The sequence below is a fragment of the Salvelinus namaycush genome, chromosome 21 (assembly GCF_016432855.1).
Source record: "Salvelinus namaycush isolate Seneca chromosome 21, SaNama_1.0, whole genome shotgun sequence".
In the NCBI taxonomy this organism is placed as follows: domain Eukaryota; kingdom Metazoa; phylum Chordata; class Actinopteri; order Salmoniformes; family Salmonidae; genus Salvelinus; species Salvelinus namaycush.
In genome coordinates, this window is record NC_052327.1 from 43,946,356 (window position 1) to 43,961,387 (window position 15,032).

The 15,032-nt window shown below is 41.4% G+C and overlaps 1 protein-coding gene across 2 annotated transcripts in view; it reads left to right on the plus strand.

Moving 5' to 3' along the window:
• Positions 1–1,175: 1,175 nt before the first annotated feature.
• The window catches only part of LOC120066401 (protein BANP-like), an 88,273-nt gene continuing 74,416 nt past the window's right edge, over positions 1,176–15,032 (plus strand). The window contains exons 1-6 of one of the 2 annotated variants that reach the window (XM_039017746.1): positions 1,176–1,273; positions 10,267–10,345; positions 10,711–10,799; positions 11,114–11,313; positions 11,712–11,813; positions 12,082–12,254. In XM_039017746.1, coding sequence (XP_038873674.1) covers positions 10,276–10,345; positions 10,711–10,799; positions 11,114–11,313; positions 11,712–11,813; positions 12,082–12,254 — 634 coding nt within the window. In that variant the 5' untranslated portion in view covers positions 1,176–1,273; positions 10,267–10,275. The other variant, XM_039017747.1, reaches the window with a different exon arrangement.

Consider the following 15,032-nt stretch of genomic DNA (forward strand, 5'->3'; position numbering starts at 1 on the left):
ATTGGAGTTGCCGTCACAAAACCCTGACCTCAACTCTATTGAAAATTTGTGGGCAGAACTGAAAAAGTGTGTACGATCAAGGATCCTACAAACCTGACTCAGTTACACCAGCTCTGTCAGGAGGAACGGGCCAAAATTCACCCAGCTTATTGTGGGAAGCTTGTGGAAGGCTACCTGAAATTTTTGACCCAAGTTAAACAATTTAAATGCAATGCTACCAAATACTAATTGAGTATATGTAAACAAATAAATAAAGAAAACAAAGATAACTAAGGCCAGGGCATGACAGACCCACTGGGAATGTGATGAAAGAAATAAAAGCTGAAATAAATAATTCTTTCTACTATAATTCTGACATTTCACATTCTTAAAACAAGGTGGTGATCCTAACTGACCTAAGACAGGGAATTTTGATGAGGATTAAATGTCAGGAATTGTGAAAAACTGAGTTTAAAAGGTGTATGTAAACTTCTGACTTCAACTGTATATATTCACGTGTTTGTTTTGGGTTTCGTCCCTGTCGTTTTCATGACATACTTTTTTTGGGGAGGAGAAATAAAAAACCCTATTATGTATTCCTGCGCCTGTCACCTATCATTTTACAGCGTGACACTCTTATCTGCTTGTCATCCCCTTATGCCAAATTTTGTACATCTCAGTTGTCAGTAGAAACCACATTATTTTAAGCATGTCAGCCATATCAGCTATTTTTTTTTAGAAGGCAGTAAATGAGGCTGAATGAACTTAAAGGATCCCATAATTGGGAAGACAGGACCAGGTGTTAATGTTAATCTATGCAAGAGACTAACAAATTATTTATCGGTATATTCAACAGAAATGGTTGCGATAATTGTTGGATTGCAGTGGATAGAGGAGGTGTTACCAAGAATGTTATTATTTTGTGAAATGTATGATGTAGAAAGATTGAGGTTGTTTTACAGGGTCAGAGAGGTTGGACGGGAATGGGAAGTGGGTGATATTTTGGGTGGGGGTGATGGGAGTAGTTAAGTTTGTAGGTAATTATTACATTTTGTTAGAAATTCAGGGTTAGTTATTAAGAGAATATAGTGGTATAGATTGGTCGTGACCGGCCTCCCACTCCTGTACAGTAGGTGGTGGTGTATGCACATGTCAGTTGGTTGCGATCCCACACCCCCCCCCGAAAAAAAAAAGAAGTCGAGGAAGCGAGCCGACGTTCAGCCTTTTTCTCTCGCGAGGAAGGACGCCGTTATCGGAATCCCTACAAACAACACGAGAATTCATCATTCACACGGTAATATAACCCAATCTAACACCGTACATATCTCGTGAGCCAGAAGTGGAGATACTGGGTGCTTTCAACCCGCATTCAAAATGTTATTTCACAGGACTATTAATATGGTACCAACTGCAACATACATCTATTCCGCTGCCACGGACGGACATTGAGGCCTAGCTAGCTACCATTGCGTGATTGTGTCTTCTGGCTAGTAGCACGCTGCAGCTATTCCATCTACAACTCGCTAATGTGCGCTAGCTAGTTAACCTGATGGAATGGCAATGGTTTCCCCCGGATACATGGCATCTACCTACACTGCTATCTGTGACTGAATTTGTAGCCTGTTCTGGAAGATATTTGTCAGGGATGTGTTTCCCTATTTACCCTGCATAGATACTAGCCCAGCTAACTAGCAACGTAGCGCACGCCTGCTAACGGCTCAGAATGGTTTCCAATTCACATTTTAAACTGTTAGCTAAGAACCAATAGCAACTACATTACATCACAATGCATTGACTAATCTAGGCCTATCTAGAATATAAATGAGACTTGTCAGCAAGTTAATGTACAGCTCACAAGCTAGCTAACGAGACATGCAATGGCGGACAGTAATGATTTAGGACAAGGCGGGACTCTTAAAACACGTCACTTCGATACAGCTACGACCGGAAGTGACTTTCCGTTACATGTTAGGAGAGCATTTTCGCCAACCCTTTAACTAACCATAACCTAATTATCCTAACCTGCTGTGTATGTTCTCCTAACCAACTGTAAATTATAACCCGCAACGAAAAAGTAACTTCCGGTCGTAGATGTGTCGAAGTGGCGTGTTTTTAAGGAGTCCCGTTTTAGATTGCTTAAAAATCAATATCAAGAAGACCTATAATACTTGTATCTGCAACTTCGTCTTAAAAGTTAGCTTTCTAGCTAACATTGTCTACAACCATGATCTAGCTAATGTACATGAACAGCTCTGGAGCCAGAGCTGGAGCCGCTGGTCCATTTGATCATGTTCAGAAATAATTTGAGTGCCTGTCATTTATAGTTATGTTGATATTGTCAACATGGTAATGACCATTACTCAGTTTAAATTGTTAATGAATAAAGTAATTTATTTTTTATACCCATTCACATCAAAATCCACAAACCTATTTTAATTGAGGTAGTGGTTGACTTTTTGTGCCACTAGGCACTACACAATATCCCATGATTAGCAGGCAAAGTTAGACCATGACACATGCACTCACTGAACCGTTCTCCAGTATATTCAACTAATTAAACATCTGTGTGGAACTGTGAAAGAAGAGCAATTAATGTGCAAACTGAACTTTTCAAATATGTTTATTTCAAGGAACCATAGGGTACATCATTCTCAGTAGTATAAAGTAACTTCCTTTCCAGATGCACCCACATTAGGAATCTTGCTCAACAAGAAGCCAACATGATTGAATAGCTTATAAATAATAAATACAGTTATTTGTCCTATGACTCAGACACACTCAGGCAAAACTTCACCCCAGCACACAGTGAACAGAGTGGGGAAAATAAAATGTTCTTTCTCAATTGTCTTTGATTCCAGGGCCCTGTCCAGAAACACCCCCTACACTCTGAACACTTCTGGAGATTTGAGAGGGTTGAACAGGTGTAAGCAATATGGCAAACATTCTAGCATGTCAGAGGTCAAGGTGGATCTATCACCATGTATACAGTACCAGTCAAAAGTTTGGACTTTACTCATTCCATTTTTTACTATTTTCTACATTGTAAACTATGAAATAACACGTATGGAGTCATGTAGTAACCAAAAAAGTGTTAAACAAATCAAAAGATATTTTTGATATTAGATTCTTCAAAGTAGCCATCCTTTGCCTTGATGACAGCTTTGCACACTCTTTGCACACATGCTTTTCCAACAGTCTTGAAGGAGTTCCACATATGCTGAGCACTTGTTGGCAGCTTTTACTTGAGTCAGACTTACACAAGAGGATTAGGGGACACACTGAGTGCCTTTATGCTGATTATTACAATAATGATGATGATTCCCTTTTTTATCACTGAGCTACCACCACTTGGCCCTATACTTTGGGTGCTGCATTACACTGCAAAACAGTCCCTAAGTCATTCTCTGTGTGTGATGTGCTATCTGATGGAACACTTAACTTCTTATGGCTGGGGGCAGTATTGAGTAGCTTGGATGAATAAGGTGCCCAGAGTAAACTGCATGCTACTCAGAAGCTAAGATATGTATATTGCTAGATTTGGATAGAAAACACTGACGTTTCTAAAACTGTTTGAATGATGTCTGTGAGTGTAACAGAACTCATATGGCAGGCAAAAACCTGAGAAAAAATCCAACCAGGAAGTGGGAAATCTGAGGTTTGTAAGTTTGCCTATCCAATATACAGTGTCTATCCACTAGATCTCAACAGTCTTTAGAACCTTGTTTGATGCTTCTGCTGTGAAGGATGAGGGAATGAGAGCTGATTGAGTCAGGGGTCTGGCAGAGTGCCACGAGCTCACTCAGGCGTGCCCCCGTGAGTAGTAGCTGTGTTCCTTTTCGTTTCTAAAGACAAAGGAATTCTCCGGTTGAAACATTATTGAAGATTTATGTTAAAAACATCCTAAAGATTGATTCTATACATCGTTTGACATGTTTCTACGAACTGTAATGGAATTTTTAGACTTTGTCTGGCCTGCGCGTCGTGAATTTGGATTTTTGAACTAAACGCACGAACAAAAACGAGGTATTTGGACATCAATTATGGACTTTATCGAACAAAACAAAAATTTATTGTGGAACTGGGAGTGCATTCTGATGAAGATCATCAAAGGTAAGTGAATATTTATAATGCTATTTCTGACTTCTGTTGACTCCACAACATGGCGGGTACCTGTATGGCTTGTTTTTGTGTCTGAGCGCCGTACTCAGATTATTGCATGGTGTGCTTTTTCCGTAAAGTTTTTATGAAATCTGACACAGCGGTTGCATTAAGGAGAAGTTTATCTAAAGTTCCATGTAAAACACTTGTGTCTTTTATCAATGTTTATTATGAGTATTTCTGTAAATTGATGTGGCTCTCTGCAAAATCACCGGATGTTTTGGAGGCAAAACATTACTGAACATAACGTGCCAATGTAAACTAAGATTTTTGCATATAAATATGAACGTTATCGAACAAAACATACATGTATTGTGTAACATGAAGTCCTATGAGTGTCATCTGATTACATTTACATTTAAGTCATTTAGCAGACGCTCTTATCCAGAGCGACTTACAAATCTGATGAAGATCATCAAAGGTTAGTAATTCACTATCTCTATTTCTGCTTTTTGTGACTCCTCTCTTTGGCTGGAAAAATGGCTGTGTTTTTTTGTGACTAGGTACTGACCTAACATAATCAGATGGTGTGCTTTTGTCGTAAAGCCTTTTTGAAATCGGACACTGTGGTGGGATTAACAACAAGTTTATCTTTAAAATGGTGTAAAATACTTGTATGTTTGAGGAATTTTAAATATGAGATTTCTGTTGTTTGAATTTGGCGCTCTGCATTTTCACTGGCTGTTGTCAAGTCGTTAACGGGATCTCAGCCGTACGAAGTTAACCAGCATGGCTACCACAGTATTATGCAGCGATACTCCATCCCATCTGGTTTGCGCTTAGTGGGACTATCATTAGTTTTACAACAGGACAATGACCCAAAACACACCACCAGGCTGTGTAAGGGCTTTTTGACCAAGAAGGAGAGTGATGGAGTGCTGCATCAGATGACCTGGCATCTACAATCACCTGACCTCTACCCAATTGAAATGGTTTGGGATGAGATCGACCGCAGGGTGAAGGAAAAGCAGCCAACAAGTGCTGAGCATATGTGTGAACTCCTTTAAGACTGTTGGAAAAGCATTCCTCATGAAGCTGGTTGAGAGAATGCCAAGTGTGCAAAGCTGTCATCAAGGCAAAAATCTAAAATATATTTTGATTTGTTTAACACTTTTTTTGGTTTCTACGTTATTTCATAGTTTTAATGTCTTTACTTTACGTAAACAACCGCTGAATTGCAGAGCGCCAAATTAAAAAGAAAATACTAAAAATATTTATAATCATGAAATATACCGAAACACAGCTTAGCTTGTTGTTAATCCACCTATCGTGTCAGATTTTGAAAATATGCTTTACAGCGAAAGCAATCCAAGCGTTTGAGTTTATCAATCACTAGACAAAACAGTAAGAACAGCTAGCCTCAAATTAGCTTGGTCACGAAAGTCAGAAAAGCAATAAAAATTAATCGCTTACCTTTGATAATCTTCGGATGTTTGCACTCACGAGACTCCCAGTTACACAATAAATGTTATTTTTGTTCGATAAAGATTAGTTTTATAACCAAAAACCGCCATTTGGTTTGCGCGTTATGTTCAGAAAACCACAGGCTCGTTCCGGTCCTGAAAGGCAGACAAAAATTCCAAAAAGTATCCGTAATGTTTGTAGAAACATGTCAAACGTTTTTTATAATCAATCCTCAGGTTGTTTTTAACATACATAATCGATAATATTTCAACCGGACGGTAACCTATTCAATACTACAGAGAAAGAAAATGTCGAGCTACATCTCTCGCACGCAGGAACTAATCAAAGGACACCTGACGTGTTTCGAAAAATCTCGCTCATTTTTCAAAATAAAAGCTTGAAACTATGTCTAAAGCCTGGTCACAGCCTGAGGAAGCCATTGGATAAGGAATCTGGTTGATACCCCTTTAAATGGAGGAGGGGCAGGCAACGGAACAGGGATTTTTCCAAATAAAAGGCACTTCCCGGTTGGATTTCCTCAGGTTTTCACCTGCAAAATCAGTTCTGTTATACTCACAGACAATATTTTGACAGTGTTTTCCATCCTAATCTGTCAGTTATATGCATATTCTAGCATCTGGACCTGAGAAATAGTCCGTTTACCTTGGGAACGTTATTTTTCCAAACATAAAAATTCTGCCCCCTAGCTGAAAGAGGTTAACACCCGCCTGCTTAACCTGGAAGCCAGCCACACCAATGTGTCGGAGGAAACACCATTCAACTGGCAATCGGGGTCAGCCTGCCGGCACCGGGTCCGCCACAAGGAGTTGCTAGGGCGCGATCAGCCAAGTAACATGACCCAACCACTATTGAAACAAATGCATCCCAGACCCCAATCAAATTGTAATTGTCACGTGTACACTTTAGTTAAATGCTTAATTACAAGCCCTTACCAACAGTGCAGAGGTAAAAAATTATAACACAAATAATAAAATGCACAAGAGTGAAGCCATATGGAGGGTGTACCAGAAACATATCAATGTGCAGGGGTACTTAAGGTAGATATGTACAGTTTAAGTCGGACGTTTATATACACCTTAGCCAAATACATTTAAATTCAGTTTTTCAAAATTCTTGACATTTAATCCTAGTAAAAATTCCCTGTCTTAGGTCAGTTAGGATCACTTTATTTTAAGAATGTGAAATGTCAGAATAATAGTAGAGAATGATTTATTTCAGATTTGATTTCTTTCATCACATTCCCAGTGGGTCAGAAGTTTACATACACTCTATTAGTATTTGGTAGCATTGCCTTTAAATTATTTAATTTGGGTCAAACGTTTCAGGTATCCTTCCACATGCTTCCCACGGTAAGTTGGGTGAATTTTGGCCCATTCCTCCTGACAGAGCTGGTGTAACTGAGTCAGGTTTGTAGGCCTCCTTGCTCGCACACGCTTTTTCAGTTCTGCCCACACATTTTCTACAGGATTGAGGTCAGGGCTTTGTGACTGCCACTCCAATACCTTGACTTTGTTAAGGTATTGTGTCTTAAGTGTCTTAAGCTATTTTGTCACAACTTTGGAAGTATGCTTGGGGTCATTGTCCATTTGGAAGACCCATTTGCGACCAAGTTTTAACTTCCTGACTGATATCTTGAGATGTTGCTTCAATATATCCACATAATTTTCCGTCCTCTTGATGCCATCTATTTTGTGAAGTGCACCAGTCCCTCCTGCAGCATTGTTGTTTCTTCAGACCAGAAGACATTTCTCCAAAAAGTACAATCTTTGTCCCCATGTGCAGTTGTAAACCGTAGTCTGGCTTTTTTATGGCGGTTTTGGAGCAGTGGCTTCTTCCTTGCTGAGCGGCCTTTCAGGTTATGGACTAGTTTCACTGTGGATATAGATACTTTTGTACCTGTTTCCTCCAGCATCTTCACAAGGTCCTTCGCTGTTCTGGGATTGATTTGCACTTTTCGCACCACAGTACGTTCATCTCTAGGAGACAGAACGCGTCTCCTTCCTGAGCGGTATGACGGCTGCGTGGTCCCATGGTGTTTATACTTGCGTACTATTGTTTGTACAGATGAACGTGGTACCTTCTGGCGTTTGGAATTTGCTCCCAAGGATGAACCAGACTTGTGGAGGTCTACATTTCTTTTCTGAGGTCTTGGCTGATTTCTTTTGATTTTCCCATGATGTCAAGCAGAGGCACTGAGTTTGAAGGAAGGCCTTGAAATACATCCACAGGTACACCTCCAATTGACTCAAATGATGTCAATTAGCTTTTCAGAAGCTTCTAAAGCCATGACATAATTTTCTGGAATTTTCCAAGCTGTTTAAAAGGCACAGTCAACTTAGTGTATGTAAACTTCTGACCCACTGGAGTTGTGATACATTGAATTATAAGTGAAATAATCTGTCTGTAAACAATTGTTGGAAAGATTACTTGTGTCATGCACAAAGTAGGTGTCCTAACTAGAGGTCGACCGATTATGATTTTTCGACGCCAATACCGATTATTGGAGGACCAAAAATAGCCGATACCGATTAATCGGCCGATTTTTATTTTATTTGTAATAATGACAATTACAACAATACTGAATGAACACTTATTTTAACTTAATATAATACATAAATAAAATTAGCCTGAAATAAATAATGAAACCTGTTCAATTTAGTTTAAATAATGCAAAAACAAAGTGTTGGAGAAGAATGTAAAAGTGCAATATGTGCCATGTAAGAAAGCTAACTTTTAAGTTCCTTGCTCAGAACATGAGAACATATGAAAGCTGGTGGTTCCTTTTAACATGAGTCTTCAATATTCCCAGGTAAGAAGTTTTAGGTTGTAGTTACTATAGGAATTATAGAACTATTTCGCTCTATACGATTTCTATTTCATATACCTTTGACTATTGGATGTTCTTATAGGCACTTTAGTATTGCCAGTGTAACAGTATAGCTACCTGGGCTCGAACCAGGAACACATCTACAACAGCCACCCTCGAAGCAGCATTACCCATGCAGAGCAAGGGGAACAACTACTCCAAGTCTCAGAGCGAGTGACGTTTGAAATGCTACTAGCGTGCACCCCGCTAACTAGCTAGCCATTTCACATTGGTTACACCAGCCTAATCTCGGGAGTTGATAGGCTTGAAGTCATAAACAGCGCAATTCTTGAAGCATTGCGAAGAGCTGCTGGCAAAACGCACGAAAGTGCTGTTTGAATGAATGCTTACGAGCCTGCTGGTGCCTACCATCGCTCAGTCAGACTGCTCTATCAAATCATAGACTTAATTATAACATAATAACACACAGAAATACGAGCCTTAGGTCATTAATATGGTCGAATCCGGAAACTATCATCTCGAAAACAAGACGTTTATTTTTTCAGTGAAATACGGAACCGTTCCGTATTTTATCTAACGGGTGGCATCCATAAGTCTAAATATTCCTGTTACATTGCACAACCTTCAATGTTATGTCATAATTACGAAAAATTCGGGCAAATTAGTTCGCAATGAGCCAGGCGGCCCAAACTGTTGCATATACCCTGACTCTGCGTGCAATGAACGCAAGAGAAGTGACACAATTTCACCTGGTTAATATTGCCTGCTAAACAGGATTTCTTTTAGCTAAATATACAGGTTTAAAAATATATACTTCTATGTATTGATTTTTATGGTTAGGTACACGTTGGAGCAATGACAGTCCTTTTTCGCGAATGCGCACCGCATCGATTATATGCAACGCAGGACACGCTAGATAAACTAGTAATATCATCAACTATGTGTGATTATGATTGTTTTTTATAAGATTAGTTTAATGCTATTTAGCAACTTACCTTGGCTTCTTACTGCATTCGCGTAACAGGCAGGCTCCTCGTCAGGCAGGTGGTTAGAGCGTTGGACTAGTTAACCGTAAGGTTGCAAGATTGAATCCCTGAGCTGACAAGGTAAAAGTCTGTCGTTCTGCCCCTGAGCAAGGCAGTTAACCCACCGTACCTAGGTCGTCATTGAAAAATAAGAATGTGTTCTTAACTGACTTGCCTAGTTAAATAAAGTTTTTTTTTTTTATCTGCAAAAATCGGCGTCCAAAAATACCGATTTCCGATTGTTATGAAAACGTGGAATCGGCCCTAATTAATCGGACATTCCGATTAATCGGTCGACCTCTAGTCCTAACCGACTTGCCAAAACTGTAGTTTGTTAACAAGAAATTTGTGGAGTGGTTGAAAAATGAGTTTTAATGACTCCAACCTAAGTGTATGTAAACTTCCTTTCAACTGTACATATAAGCAAGTGTAAAGTGACTAGGCATCAGGATAGATGATGATAAGAGTAAAATGAAGAACAGGGTAGCGACACTATATGTTTACTGTGTGTATGTCTGCGGCATCTGTATGCGTGTGTGTGTGTTATGCGTTTGTGTGAATGAATGGGTATAGCCTTGTGAATGTGATTTAGAGTCAGTGCAAGATGGGGTCAATGCAGTGAGTGGTGGTGTCTGCCAAACTCGTTAAATAACTCATTCTTGAATCAAGAGGTCCAGGTAAACAAAAGGCACAACCTGTGGTTTGTTTTCTTTCAATACAAGCCCCTTTGTTTTGTTTGCTTATTACTGACAGTGATAAATTCACTGATGTTGGGGTTGAACAGCCTGATAATGTCAATTCTCTTTTATTTGCAATACTGATGTTGTTTTGTGGCTCTCTCTGGCTTTACAGGTCTGAGTGATGTCGGACCAAGATTTGGCAGAGATGGTACAGATAGCAGTGGAGGACTTGGGCCAAGGCGACCAGACTGGTAAGATCTTTATTAAAGACCACAAAGCTCTGTGCGATCACCATAACTAGGGCCATGTGACCTGACCAGGAAAACAATTAGGGGGAAATTGCTGGCTCAAGATAAATATAGTGCTCATCACTCTGAAGTTGTCTCTTTACAATCATTTGCCTGTATTGTAAAGGACCACTGACTGGCTAATGGTTCAGCTTTACTTATGGCTTAAGTTGTTTTATCTTCATGGTAGCTATGAACTATTTGGGTACATTTGGTTAAATCGCTTGATTTGGAAGAGCTACTTCTAAGCGTCAACACTGCATCTGGTAGTGTTTTCATGATCGTGTGTATGTTTTACTGTGCTTGGCTGCATTTGGGATTTGTTTTAGATGTTTTGGACAATCATGAAGATTGTGATGACAAGCCTGACAGGAAAAGGCCAAGGGTGGACAACAGCTCCCAGGACGCATCTCTAAAGGTAGTTACTCCTGCACTACATCGTGGTCGTGGGTATACTCACCTTGCTGTGAGTGATTGGATTCAGTATGTACTTCCAAGCTGAATCAGTCATGTGAGCATGTCAGCTTGTTTGTCCTATGAAATTAAAGCATAAATTGTGTTTATAAATGCCTACTTTAGTGATTTTTACAAGGTCTCTGCATTGTAAAAGGGGAGCTCACTTCATCAACCACCAATGTGTAACATGTAGCACCCACCTTTTCTTACACACACACAATTAACTTTCTTTCCCTCTGCCTCTTTCCCTCTTCCTCTCTCCCTCCCTCTCTTCAGACCTTGTTGTACTCCATTAGCCAGACGATCTGCCAGCGTCTGGACAACATGGAGGCCAAGCTGCAGGTGGTGGAGGCGACGTGCCGGGCCCTGGAGAGGAAGCTGGATGCTGTGGTCAACAAGAACCCGGCGCCCATCCAGGTCCCCATGGTGGCCGGCTCCCCTCTGGGTGCCACCCAGACCTGGAATAAAGTGCGTTGGTGAGTTGAGGTTTGCACCTGGGCCCATACTCATTAGGGCACACCGTAGCACACCATTTTGCAACAGACAAGTTATTGGACAAGTTCAGGTAGTCTTTCCCTGTCGTTTTATTCCGCTTGGTGCCTAATGAACACGACCCTGGTTAGGCCTGAGGATCGTGGTGGGATAAAATGCTGGGACTTAGACTGGGACTGGTCAGGGTGAGATCAGGGTGGTACACTGGGGGACGATGACACTGGTTGACTTGTGCTTTATGAGGGTTAGGGAGTTGTGGCGTAGTACTCATTCTCTTACAAGTGAGTGCTTGAGTAGAATGCACCTATTCCCATGAACACAATTTGACACCGGAGCCTGTTGAGATATTAGACACTGAAGAAATCCCCGTCTGCCCCTGCAGTATTGTTCCACAGACCAATGTGATAGTGAGCCAAGACCGACCGAAGGGCCAGGATGAGCCAGTAACTCGAGGGGCAGATTCCCTGGAGAACCTCCTCAGCAAGTGAGTGACTGACGCCTGTTTTCTTCTGTCATCATGCAGAATGTAGAATTGAGTATAGAACAAACACTGTTGTGCATAAAACTGTGATCCCCACTAAAGTTTGTTCAACACAGAACCCTCATAATACAATGGTACTCTGAACCCTGCAGAGTTTAGTGGCTCACACAGAACACAATGGAACACATATGGGCTCGGCTCACGTCCCTGTGTTGATACGGGGCTGTAACTCAGCCTGTGTGTGTTTCTATGCGCGTGTGTGATCCGTCAGCACGGTGGGCGGGCGGAGGCAGAACACGTTCCTGGTGAAGGTGCCGGCACCGGAGGACAGCCAGGAGGACCAGGAGAGCGGCTCAGAGGCCAGTGACTCTGTGTCCAACAGCGGCCAGACCAACAACGCCCAGAGCACCCAGAACGTCACCCTCATCACCCTCAACTCAGAGGGTACGGCCCTGTCAGAACACGTGCACACATACACAGAAACCAAGAAACACAAACACATCCATATATTTATATCTACATATTCTTCTTCTTTCCTTATAAGGTAGGTGTTGTGAAATTGTTAGATTACGTGTTAGATATTACTGTATGGTCGGAACTAGAAGCACAAGCATTTCGCTACACGTGCATTAACATCTGCTAACCATGTGTATGTTACCAATAAAATTTGATTTGCTTTGAGAAACACATGCGTGTCCCAAACGTGGCTTAAAGAGTTTAAAGAAACAAGTCACTTGATGAACTGTTCATCAATGTGAATCATGCTGGAGTCTTCTCAGTGAGACGGATACCATCAAACACATTTGAACTCCAATGCAGCTTGACTTTGATTTGTGAATGTGATATGTTGCCTGGCTACTTCTTGCATAACGCCCAAATAGTACAATCGTGGCCAAAAGTTTTGAGAATGACACAAATATTAATTTTCACAAAGTCTGCTGCCTCAGTTTGTATGATGGCAATTTGCATATACTCCAGAATGTTATGAAGAGTGATCAGATGAATTGCAAAGTCCCTCTTTGCCATGCAAATGAACTGAATCTCCCAAAAACATTTCCACTGCATTTCAGCCCTGCCACAAAAGGACCAGCTGACATCATGTCAGTGATTCTCTCGTTAACACAGGTGTGAGTGTTGACGAGGACAAGGCTGGAGATCATTCTGTCACGCTGATTGAGTTCGAATAACAGACTGGAAGCTTCAAAAGGAGGGTGGTGCTTGGAATCATTGTTCTTCCTCTGTCAAACATGGTTACCTGCAAGGAAACATGTGCCGTCATCATTGTTTTACACAAAAAGGGCTTCACAGGCAAGGATATTGCTGCCAATAAGATTGCACCTAAATCAACCATTTATCGGATCAAGAACTTCAAGGAGAGCGGTTCAATTGTTGTGAAGAAGGCTTCAGGGCGCACAAGAAAGTCCAGCAAGCGCCAGGACCGTCTCCTGAAGTTGATTCAGCTGCGGGATCGGGGCACCACCAGTACAGAGCTTGCTTAGGAATGGCAGCAGGCAGGTATGAGTGCATCTGCACGCACAGTGAGGCGAAGACTTTTGGAGGATGGCCTGGTGTCAAGAAGGGCAGCAAAGAAGCCACTTCTCTCCAGGTAAAACATCAGGGACAGACTGATATTCTGCAAAAGGAACAGGGATTGGACTGCTGAGGACTGGGGTAAAGTCATTTTCTCTGATGAATCCCCTTACCGATTGTTTGGGGCATCCGGAAAAAAGCTTGTCCGGAGAAGACAAGGTGAGCGCTACCATCAGTCCTGTGTCATGCCAACAGTAAAGCATCCTGAGACCATTCATGTGTGGGGTTGCTTCTCAGCCAAGGGAGTGGGCTCACTCACAATTTTTCCTAAGAATACAGCCATGAATAAGGAATGGTACCAACACATGCTCCGAGAGCAACTTCTCCCAACCGTCCAGGAACAGTTTGGTGACAAACAATGCCTTTTCCAGCATGATGGAGCACCTTGCCATAAGGCAAAAGTGATAACTAAGTGGCTCGAGGAACAAAACATTGATATTTTGGGTCCATGGCCAGGAAACTCCCCAGACCTTAATCCCATTGAGAACTTGTGGTCAATCTCAAGAGGCGGGTGGACAAACAAAAACCCACAAATTCTGACAAACTCCAACCATAGATTATGCAAGAATGGGCTGCCATCAGTCAGGATGTGGCCCAGAAGTTAATTGACAGCATGCCAGGGCGGCTTGCAGAGGTCTTGAAAAAGAAGGGTCAACACTGCAAATATTGACTCTTTGCATCAATTTCATGTAATTGTCAATAAAAGCCTTTGACACTTATGTAATGCTTGTAATTATACTTCATTATTCCATAGTAACATCTGACAGAAATATCTAAAGACACTGAAGCAGCAAACTTTGTGAAAATTAATATTTCTGTCATTCTCAAAACTTTTGGCCAGACTGTACCACCTGTCTTGGTGTATAATGGTGCTGGGTTGATGTGTATGGATGTTTCACTCTGTATCATTACCAGCGTAGACATCTGTGGTGAGGCATCTGTGGTAGCTATTGTCTCACTCTGACTGTTTTGAAGTCCTCGAGGATGGTGTCTCACTCTGTCGGGACTCAGTGGCTTTCCCGGTGGTCACGGAGAAGCCTGAGGAGAGGAAAGGTTTTTATGATTGAGCAAAGTTTCTGACTGCAGCACATGCTATTGTTTTTGTTATTGTTGTTTGGGCTGTTTTGAGTGGTTTCTTGGAGTTCCTTGGTTAGCATCAAAGACATTATTTGGCATTCATTCATTTGCAGATGCGAGTTTCCATGACAATGTGTTTTAGTCAGAATTAGCCGAAGGGCACCATGTTTTTCTTAAAAAGGAAACATGCATGCCTGGGTGTGTGTGCGTGATCCTTCGACTTCCCTGCATTTTACTCTCAATGTCACTGTCAGCTGTCTGCCTTTCCACACCTCTCCATAGACAAAGTGAGCTCTCAGGTTACTACTCTTTATATAGATTTAAAATAGGCAGTCTGTTGTTTCACTGAATAGGTTCCTTGTTGAACTCTGTAATGCTCCATGGAGGTGTCATGCTAATGTTTGAGAATGTCACAACAACGCTCATAATTACCTCCAGAACTGTATGCCGGTGTAGTCTTGATGCTCACCAGAAGGCTGTGCTGTGGTATCAGCACAAGTAAAGATTAGGAAGGTGTAGGCCTAGGCCTAGGCCTATCTGAAGTATTTCAGTCCA